At 41.3% G+C, this 11508-nt stretch overlaps 1 protein-coding gene across 1 annotated transcript; it reads right to left on the minus strand.

The window, feature by feature from the left end:
- Positions 1 to 1826: 1826 nt before the first annotated feature.
- LOC116690559 (cortexin-3) lies at positions 1827 to 10084 on the minus strand. Its single transcript, XM_032517630.1, has 2 exons — positions 9685 to 10084; positions 1827 to 3867 (listed from the first exon to the last, which is right to left on the minus strand). The coding sequence occupies exon 2, from the start codon at positions 3788 to 3790 to the stop codon at positions 3539 to 3541; it is 252 nt and encodes an 83-aa protein (XP_032373521.1). The 5' UTR covers positions 3791 to 3867; positions 9685 to 10084; the 3' UTR covers positions 1827 to 3538.
- Positions 10085 to 11508: the final 1424 nt, after the last annotated feature.

The raw sequence follows: 11508 nt of genomic DNA on the forward strand, positions 1-11508 counted from the left end.
GGGCGTGTTTAGGTTGGATTATAATCTTTGCTTTGCATGAGCTAATGAGATTTTGGGGACAAAAAGTGAATGCTTTCATTACAGAAATGATTTGTTTCTAGTGTTTTATCGCTCCAAATAATCAGAATGTCAAAACCCTTGGGTGACACTTGTAGTAAAAACAAAAAGTATCTTTGCATAAACCAAGGTTTCAGGAGGGCTGATAAAACTTTCATGAGGTTTTTTGTCAGGATCATTCTTGATTTCAAATCTTGTGTCTTTTTTTTAAAGTTTTATACATTTGAGTGCCTTTTTATGTGTGTGACATGTAAGTTATGGTTCTACTAGTTGATAATGGTTCTGTAATATAATATGTTTAACGTAATGTTTTTGCCTGTTATGTCTAATTTATTGGGCAATAAAGACAGATTTTTGTTAACAAAATGTTTTTTCTGAACATCAATGACATTCAAAACAGTGATATCTGAAACAGATATACAACACACCGTGTGTGTGTATACACGTATGTATTGCAAACAGACCCAAGTACTAGACAGATAACATCTGCCTCTTCATCACCAAAGTGAACATAAAATGTATTAATATATAAATGCATATGACACTGTTGTCAAAACCCACGCATTTGACTGACAGAGACGGCATCTTGGAAGTTTTTGATCAATACTGTATAGTGATGTAACCAAGTGGTGTCCCATTTCATAGGGATATGTTTTCACCCCTACCCCTTAACTCTTGGTTTCAAGGGCCAAGGGGTAGGGGAAGGGGTAAGGGGTAGGGGAAGGGGTAAGGGGTAGGGGTAAGGGGGAGGGGTAAGATGGAGAAATGGGATTCTTTTCAAACTATGGATACCTAATCCATATAAGCTACCTTATTCTCAGATGGTGTTTTCTACACCTCAACAGATTGTCTTCACTGGTAACAGCTGCTCAGGTAACAAGCTGGCTTCTTCTTCCTGCCTGCCAGCATGCATTAATCAAGAGCAGATTTCTGTAGGAACAAATGCAAAGGCACGTTTAGTTCTGCTTTCACATTACAGCCGTTATCGGCCGAGGATGACATTCACAACACTATTTGGACTTTTAAAAATGAGCCGACAGTGAAAAGGCTTCAGTGAAGACGTAGGTTGTCTCTTACATAATAATCCAAAAAGCAGAGACTGCACATTTCTCCTCTGTGGGATCAGTTCGCATTTAAAATTCTGATCCGCTCAGCTCCATGGCCCTCCCTCAAAAAAAAAAAGAAAAAAGAAATATATAAATAAAACCTGTGGATGTGTGATTTCAGCAGAATTGTTAAGTAACACAGAGCAAATGCACACATGCACTCGCAAACAAAATTCATGAGTCAATCTATTCACGTCGTGGATCAATGTGAGAAATGATGCAGGTTTTTTCTGGGAGGTGTGCAGCCGATGATTGCACATAGACATATTCAGCGTCGCTGTCAGAGAGAAGATTGTTATTCTGCATGGCGTTCTGGAGGGTCTCAACTCAAAGAGCAAACTGGGCCTGGAGCCTGGAGACGTGGGTGTGCGTGTGTGTGTGTGTGTGTGTGTGTGTGTGTGTGTAGCCAGACAAAGTGACTGGGTTCACAGAAACCAATCGAGACACCTGCTGGCTACTGCTGCCAGTTGCTGATAAAATGGGAAAAGAATGTATTGGGCCTCCGGCACATATGGCCGCCTTGAAAAGGGCAATGTGGCTTGGAAGAATTTTTTTCTCATCCATTCTTTGTTTGTCTTTAACACCTGCCACTTTTACCGCCTGGTGAATGAACCTTAAGAAATTAAAGAAGAAAAAAAACACACACGTTCAAAGGCAGTTGTGCACTCTGATCATTTTTATTAGAAAAAGAACAGTGGCTCCAGGCGAAAAACAGATTGAAACAAAAGGCCCCAGTACAGACAAGAAATAGCTGCTTGAGCAACTGACCCACAGCTACAACATCAGGATCAAAGCGCTTCACCATTTATCATGCACGGATACTACACTACATGCGCAGGGGGGTGGGGGACACATCACCTCAGCACAACATCTGCGATAGGTAGGAAAAGGCCACAGCAGATCACGAGCACATCACACGTCGCCGAAAGGGTCAGAGTTCATTTCCTGTCCCGGCAGGAACAAGAACGGGGAATGTTTTTTTTTTTTTTTTTTTTTTTTTTCCTTAACATTTTTTTTTAGCAGGGTGGATGACATCTCTGTGAAGTGCAAAGACACAGTCGCATCAGTGTTGGCTGATTTCCAGCGTCTCCGCTACCTACGATACTGTAAACAGTCTACACTATAAGGCGCACAGTTGAAAAATTGCCCGACAAAAGAGCCACATCAGTTTGTAAAGGGTTTGATGTGAAAATGCTTCGTCATCTTCATCATCAACACTCTGCAGATCTGGCACACCAACTGTCAATATACCAACTGCAGGCAGTAAAATGCTGTTAAAGTTTTTTATTTTAAATGGGCGCTACACAAAAAAAAAAAACCCTACATTTAAAGAGACATTTGAACCCACGTTCTTTCTTCTTCCTAAAACATCAACCTTTTTTCTCAAATTAGGCACACGGTACAGCACAGTAAACGTTTTCTTCACTACCTCTTTTGGCTGTCGACACCATAAAAGACGTGGACACTGAAGGGCCCTTCAGGACTTAAAGGACAAATTGGTTTGTATCACACACACACACAGAATACTTGTAGTTACTCGCAGCTCGCACCCATCTGTCAAAACCTTTCCAAAACATTAAAGGGAGAACTTTTTCCACGACAGTTTCCTTCTTTGTGATTATTTAACCTGCTTTAAGACCTTGATACCAGTTTTACCCAACAGTCTAAAAGGTAACAACCACCAATATATCTGACAAAGACATAAGGCATAAAATTCATCTTCGCTTGAATCATAGCGGGCTTTTGGACCTCTCGTGTCTGTCCACAAAATAAGACAAAATAAGCTAAAATCAAAAGACCTCAACTGGTAACTTGTTTTTTCACTGACTATTTGAAACACTGATTGTCTACATTATCAATAAAGGTTCTAAGGACGTAAACATGATTAGATGTAAACACTGTTATCATCAAACTGTTTGGACCTCGAAAGATGTTCGACCCTGTGTGAGATGTGAGAAAACACTAAGTCTTCCACACACGAGATGGAGGAGGAGGAACGAGGTAGTCCACAAGGGAACTGATGGAAGGGAATGAAAGTCATGGGTAACCCTAACTGGTTTTGGTGCATCATTTGGACTGAAGGTTTGATCAATAATCTTTGCAGCATAGTTCTGGTTTTCTTGTGACAGTTGAGAATTTTCAGATTTGGCAGGGAGAAGCTGTTGAACTCTGGTTAGCGCTCATTTCGACGACAATCAGCCATCGAAATTCTTTTCTGTCAAACTTTCAGAAGGTTTCTGTAAAAGCTGTTGTTTTCCTGGTGAACTGGCAGTCATCTGTTCTTCGGGCCAAAGTGCTCTTTAAACATCAAATCGGTCTTTTCTTCTTTTTTTTTTCTTCTAATTTGTGTAAAGGTAATGCACGCTCAGGGCTCCTCAGACGATGCGGTAATCGAACGTGTCCTTCTCGGTGTGGTCTGTCCAGTTGGACGAGGGCATGCTGCGGTAGGGGTCCAGCAGGATGCGGAAGCAGCGCACGATGAGCAGGGCCAGGAAGATGAAGAGCAGCAGCACAAAGACGAAGGCGGCCTTTTGCTCCAGCGTCAGGTAGGAAGACACATGATGGCCGCCGCCTGACGAGGACAGCGTGCTGCTGAAGAGGCCTTCAGCCATCCTGGGCACATCCATGCTTGACCGTCTCGGCTCCAGCTCTTTGTTGGTTGCTCAAAGATTTTGAAGGGGAAGATGGGCTCAGTGGATAAGACCTGTGAGAGAATCCAAACAGGACATCCATTACACAGGAGATCGTGTCCTCTGTGGTACGACAGATAAAACTGCAAACAAATATATCAATTTAAAGGGATGCTTTGACGATTTTAATCCAGCTCTGTGCCAACTTCATGTGGGCAGTGTGTTGACACCAGTGCACAAAGCTTGGAGAAGCGGAGGTCTGCCGAGATCGATATGTTTCAAATCCTCTAGCGGATCTCAGAGGACCTTGGTGACGTGTTTTCTGTCATCCTACGTCATCTCAACAAATCTCCTCTGCGCTGCTCCTGGTAGCTCCATGCGCAGCGATCACAGAGAGAAGCCACACAATGTTCATCTGCACACACTGCCCACGCCGCCATGACACAGAGCTGGACTCAAGTTAACAAAATGTCTCTTTAATGTAATTGTAGAAACAGAAAAAAAGTCTCAAATCTGAAGACTTTAAAGAGAAGAGAGGAATGAAATAAAATGTGACTTCAGAACAAAGTGGCTCTCAGAGTTTATTTTTGGAATTTCAGGCGAAACGCCTGCTCTGTGAGTAGAGATGGCTCAGGGGACTCTTTTGGCCTTCAATTTCTGCAGCTCAGGGAGTGTGAATTGGCACATTGGAGTTTTAGTTATACAACATTTATTGGAAGCAACACTTCTCTGGAGGTAGATATGTCACTGGCTTCATTAAACCACAGCTTGTTATTCTGAAGTCTCCAAATCTGTCTCCAAGGCACTAAATTACTATTCAACCAGTCCGCATCAGCAATTAATATTCAATGTCACCATACAGTTTTGAACTTTGAATTTGGGTATCTGCCTATTTATCTATGCATTTTATCCCATTTTACTTTTTATATATGTTGGTATATACCAAGTTGGAGTTTGTATCCATTTCTAATCCTTCCTCATAGTTGTTACCTTACTCTAAACTCCTCTGCTGCTGTTTTTATTTTTAGTGAATGATGTTATTCTTGAGTGTTTTATTCATTACAAGACCACTGATAGCTTTGTGTGGATTCCTGTGAAGTGCTTTGTTCTACATTGTATATGGATGAAAAGTGCTACACAAATAAGTCTGTCTTGTAGCAGTGCACCGTAAACACAGTTTGCGCTTGAATGGTGCAGATTCCTATATTAAATCAATGTGTGTTCAAAGGATAAAGCTTGTGATAGTCCGTATTTGTCTTATTGTCAACCAATCCCATTAAAATACCAAAAGCGAATGAATTTCTCTTCTTCACAGTGTTGTGTGCATCAAAGCCAGATATATCTTCTCCCTCTGCGCCACAGAGAGATCCATTGTTGTCCAAAAACTATTAAAAAAGCATCAGTGAGCCACACTGTTGCGACAAGTTCCTGCAGTCAATCCCACCCACACACACCCACACACACACACACACACACACACACACACACACAGACACACACAGCCCTGCTGCTGTAAATATTGCCTAGCGCACCCAATTTAGATTAATCCACTGCTGAAAATAGTCCCAAACAAATGGACTATTTATTCCTGTTTTTTTGCTAGAAACTACAGTGCCCATCTGTTTGAGGAAATTAATGAGCCTTTTGGTAAAATAAAAATTGTAGGTTTGTGAACCGGTTTAGAAAAAAATATACATCTTCAGTAGGAACTAATGGGCCTAGAGCTGAGAGCCACAAACAGGGTCAGGAAGTCGGAAAGTTTTGAGTGAGGGACTAACGTTGCTTTTAGTTTTCAATGGGATTTGTTGACAATAATTTACAAAAACTTAAGTAACAATGCCCAAAAGGTCGGGGAAATGGGGGTTTAACAGGGGCCCAGCATCTCATTTTGCCTTGGGGCCCCTGGCAGGTTACACAGGTCTGAAATAGCGATGTGTGCAAATTTGCTTCTCATAATGGGCAAAAGGAAGAAATAAATCACCTTTAAACCCACCAACTTGAGTTCAATTCTCAGCTCATGCGATGCAGATTTATAATGCGTTAAACTAGGTTCATGTAGTTGAGGCTCAGCACAACAGAGATCGAGGAGGGACAGTAATTGCTCCCACAGCATTGGACGCAATTTTCTCATGAATGACTTTGAACAGGTAGAACAGCTTGCAGCCTGCCGTGTGGATCATTTGTCCTGGCAAAAAGATGCCCAATACATTTAATTTGGAGAAGACCGCTGGCTCGTCTGTTCTACAGAGAGAGTTGGAGGTGAAGTCATCAATCACACAACAGCCACGAGCGCTGTTCATCGTCATGTCTCCTCTCCTGCTGAGCAAACTCTCAGATTGATTGCCGCAAACCAATTTTACAATTTGTCTTTTTTTTATTGTACAGTACAGGAGCACTACACACAGCATTGTTTAATTTAAACCTAAGGTGGACTGCTCTAAGCTTGTTTTTCCTGCTTAAAGTAATTCTATAGGTCAGGACATGAATCCCATTTGTTCACTTAAACTTAATTGAGTTCTGCGGGCACTGTTACATCACAACAGTAAATTCTATCAGAGCAAGCAACATAAGCAGTAAGATGCAATTACTGTATATTAACAAGTTTCCCAAATGTTTTGACTTGTGGTTTCTCAAAATGAACATCTATGGTTGCATATTGACTAATAATGGCCCAACCAAAGCAGTTTTTCTTTTTCTTGTTTCATTTGAATGATTAAATAAACAAGAATCAAAACAGAAGAGGAACATCTGAATAATCGACACAATAGATGTGAAGTTCAAGTAAACATACCCAAATGCCCTTTAAAATTGCCTATTATAATGACAAAATGGGCGTGCACATAATAGTAGTAAGTACAATAAGTTGAAGCTGAAGCAGAGAGTGGCTCTGGAAACTGAGCGCACATTTACAACAGAAGAACAATTAAGGAAATGTAACTTTAACATTGTTTTTCCCTCCAAACTCTGATTGGCTGACTTCTTGTGTTGCTTGTCCTCATAAAGTCTACTGTAGCCCTGCGCTGCGTCCCCAGATCTTAAGAGTTTTGTTGTCAAGTAAAATCTTATAACCAAAAAAGGAAATTCGACCAAAATTAAGAAAAAGAAAGACCCGGTGTGTTGTGTTGTGTGTCCCTGGATTTCCTGATGTGCTGAATTTTGTTGCTGCTGTCGCTATGGTCTTGCTGGACGCCCTGCTATGCCCCGACACGCCCTGCTTTGCCCCAATACACCGTGCTACGCCCTGCTATGCCCTGCTACGCCCTGCTACGCCCTGCTACACCGTGCTATGCCCTGCTACACCCTGCTACGCCCTGCTACGCCCTGCTACACTGTGCTACACCCTGCTACGCCCTGCTACGCCCTAACAACTATTTCTAGTCATAGTTTCATCATCTTTATTGTGACTATAATTTCCACTGGTTTCTCCCTAAAAGGGAGTTTTTCCTCACCACTGTCGCACTAAATGCTTGCTCTTGGGGGAATTACTGGAATTGTTGAGTCTTTGTAAATTACAGAGTGTGGTCTAGACCTACTCTATCTGTAAAGTGTCTCGAGATAACCTTTGTTGTGATTTGATACAATAAATAAAGTTGAACTGAAAAACGTAATAGAGTGACTTTGCTGAATTGGCTCCACCAATCGTTTTAAGATCACTGAAATCCTCACCAGATTATTAATCGCTTCTGAAGAAATGTGTGCATAACCTTAACTCTGATCTTTCTCGGGTTGTGTGCCTCGGTCACGCTCCAGTGAGTGTGAAGAGCCGTCAGAGAGACTGACAATCACTCGGGAGGGGTGCTGGGTGTTATGACGCTGCTTGAAGTGACAAGACAGGCAAGAGAGCCGTCTTTCTCTCTCTCTCTCTCTGCCTAAGTAAAATTTAAAAAAAATAAAAATCTCTGTAGGCAAGATGAGAAAGACAGAAAAAAAAAGCCGCAGCTGTCAACCCTGCCTCGCTGAGCAGCCTGTAATCCATTACACTTAAAACTCAAATAAGATGTTCCACAGCAGGGATTCATTACCGTCGCCGTGAGAAATGATAGAAAATGGGCTGTTCTTCTTTGTCCTCTGCTTTCACATCAGTGTTTACCGTCAAATCATAATCTCGTCTTCTTTCCTCTAAAGACACTGCGAGGCTACTAGTGTCAGAGCTGTTGGGCCAGAAACCTATCTGCTATTGGTTAGCAGCTTATGTAATGCACATCAAAGACTCCCAACAGTTCCATGATCAGGAGCTCTTTGACTAAGTACTCAGAGTTTAGAGCTTTTCTTAACATAGAGAAACGCTGAACTTTTAAGCTTTCCTTTGACAAGCTTGGAAAGAGATATATTTCCATTTTAGAAAGAGACCTCAGATGTTTAGATGTGGTATCATCGGCCCATCTGCGTACTTTGATCACGAGCAGTTGCATTTCAGGAAAAAGATAATTACTTCTGAAGTCCAGAAAAAGCCTCCAGATGACAGAAATACAGATGTCTGATTTTAGAAAGTGACCAGCATTACATAAATACCCGGGTTATTTTTAATAATCAAACTGTACAGCATCAGTGACGGTTACTGTGGTGACGAGATGAAACAATGCCAGAAACAGAGAGTGAAATTGACAAGGAAGTGAGTGTGACATGGAGCCAAATTTAGAAATGAAGCAGATTTTGTTGGAAAATTGATCTAACCTGCAGACCGTGTGTGTAGCGCACGTGTGTGTGTGTGTGTGTGTGTGTGTGTGTGTGAGTGTGAGTGTGAGTGTGAGTCAGAGATGACTATGACTAATGGAGAATTCAAAATGATGTAGAGGTGATGACATGAAGTGGTTATGGTGAATTATTGGACTTTATTTTCCAGCATGTCAATCATTTCACAATGTAAAATATTTTGTGTTAATATTGGACTGTTGAATGGTCACTATGAGTTGTGTAATGTACAAATACATACAATACAACCCTCATCTGGAACACAAAAATACAATAGACTATATTACAATTACAATATACTTCTACATGCAGAGATGTAGCCAACATTCAAACATTATAGAGGCTACATATTTGTTTTTAATGTTGATTTTCTTACTGTTTGTTTTTCCATACATCTTTTAGCATCTTTGGAGAATGCCATTTTGCATTTCATTACACATGCTGTCTGTGTATGTGACAAATAAACCAACACACGCACGCCTTTTACTGACAAATCCAGTGAAACAGCAAACATTGGAAAATTGTAATAAAAATGTAGCCTTTCTAAATTGTCATTAAAAAAATATTATGGGCTAATATTCATCTTTTAATTTAAATGTTTAACTCAACTTTCTTTAAATCCTTTTCTATAAAGGGTACATATCTGTAGGCTGTATAAGTTAGACTATATGCAGAAATATAAATGTAATAAATAAATAAATGCAATGAGAGATGCTGATAAGAGTTTGAATAATTTAGGCTATTTTCTTTTGCCTGATCCATCCAGGGGCATCGCATCCAATTGGGCTCAAAGGTAGACACAATACAACGCAAACACGGAGAGCTGCCATTTAAATGAATATGCTATGAAACCTGCATATTTTCTGTGAAACTCTGGCCCCAAACCAGTTGCACGTTGTCAGCGTTACATTGTAATCAGCCGGCAGGTTGCATGATGAGCCATACACACACACACACACACACACACACACACACACACGCAGCCGGACTCCCCGCTGCACACGTGGATGCATCAAAACGCATCCAAACACTATCTCGTTCCTCCCCGGTGCGTCTGAAGACAGCTTTCGCACCTTCACAGCGCAAAATCAAGCCATAAAAGATACATGTTTGAGGGGGGAAAGGGTTCCAGGTGAAGGGGGATGTGGTCGTGAGAGCATCGGCTGCAGGTGGAAGTGCCCGAGTCTGTAAACACTAACCTGTTGTTATCAGCGGCGCTCGGGAATCTCCGTCAGCGGTGGCTCTCCATCCTGGCAGATCCGACCTTTCTGTTTCCAGACTCGAAGCAACAACAACGACCCGTCCTCGCAGACCGCGGGGCTCCTCACTTTATGACAGAAAAAAAAAAAGCCTGACAGTGGTTATTTTTCCGTCTTTTTGTGCTGACTGAGCCCGCGCAGACCAAACCCTCTGCTGTTCCGCTTGTTGTTTTCCTCTCGTCCTGACGCGCCGCTCATCCCCGCAGACTCACAGGCAGGGATGTAGTCGCTACTGGCAACCTGTTGCCATAGCAATCCTCCAGGTATGGGCTAGATTTTGCAAGCAGATGAGGAGAAAGGTGTGGCCCTCATAAGCAATGCCAGTACATTGATTCATAATCACAAATGAGCTACAGCCCTTTAAAAAAAAAAGAGCATTCTCAGAGATATATCAGTGGAAGTCAACGATGAGTTTACAGTGATCGTTATATTTATTATAACACTTATTTATATAAGCCCCATTGTTAATATGCTAATTTGGCAGCATATTCTGTATAATAAACAGTATGCAGGATAATACATTGACACAGACGTTGCTGCATGGACAAATGCTTGCTCTAGGTTGGGGGGGGGGGGGATTGTTGGGTCTTTGCAATTATAGAGTGGGGTAGACCTACTCTTTTTGTAAAGAGTGCTGAGATAACTCCTGTTATGATTTGACACTATAAATAAATACAATTGATGAATTAGTTGCTGTTGATGTGTGCAGCCACAAGTTGAGTTTAAATTGGGATGGCCTCTAGAGCAGAAAACACTCCCTTGCATGTTTTTTTTTTTTTTTTTTTATGTGACAAGCTTCAGAGTCTTTGCTGTCTAATCCTGACAGATGCTAATGGCCTCAGTGCTCCAGGAGGACGTGACAGTCCACAAAGAGGTCAGAGAGTGACAGTGCAGAGCACTTTGGGGGGAAAGCTCAGTTTACATAACGTCCCCTGTCTGCATCCAAATGCTGTGCAGCGGTTCCACCTGCTGGAGGCCAGCAAGGACTGCAGGTGCTAAGACAGATTCAGTGAATCCACTGACAACCCACATTTTAATGAGTAATGAGATTTTATTTCTACTTTTCTATATACTGTATGTCAGAGGGACACATTATGGTGGCTATCATTGAAAGCTCACCTGTAGTAAAGCAGGTAATCTTGGGCGCCTAGATAGCTCACCTGGTAGAGCAGGTGCCCATGTCTAGAGGCTGACTGCTTGATGCAGTGGTTGTGGGTTCAACTCTGACCTGAGGCCCTTTGCTGTCCTTTTCTTTTAAAGGCCTAAAATGTCAAAAAAAATAAATTAAAAAAAGAGGCAATCTTTTTTAGGAGTTCATTGTTTCTTAAATGATGCTAAAATGAATAATCTCTTTGTATGTGCACACAGATAGAGCTCTAAATTTAATATAGCTCTCTCATGTCTGTATGGTTAATATGAAGCTTTAGCGAAGACATAGTTAGATATTTTAGCACAAAGACTGGAAACCATGATGACAACAACTATTTTTGTAAGTTAGTCCGACGTTACAAGATGAGAACACTGAGTCCACTGAGGATTAAATACATATTGTTTTCCCCCTTATTCCATACATCTTAATTCATCTTAATTGAAATGTTTAAAATTGGCATTAAAGTGTAAAATTAGAGAATTGTGTTCCACTGTGATTGCATGAGGAGTGTGGACAATATGGTGGAAATAATCATCATTTTTCCACAACTTGCTTATCTCTGATGTTTTTGCTCAACATTGCTAAGTTTTGGTGGTCTGGAACCTATTTTCATC

This window comes from Etheostoma spectabile, chromosome 6, assembly GCF_008692095.1.
Source record: "Etheostoma spectabile isolate EspeVRDwgs_2016 chromosome 6, UIUC_Espe_1.0, whole genome shotgun sequence".
Classification (NCBI taxonomy): domain Eukaryota; kingdom Metazoa; phylum Chordata; class Actinopteri; order Perciformes; family Percidae; genus Etheostoma; species Etheostoma spectabile.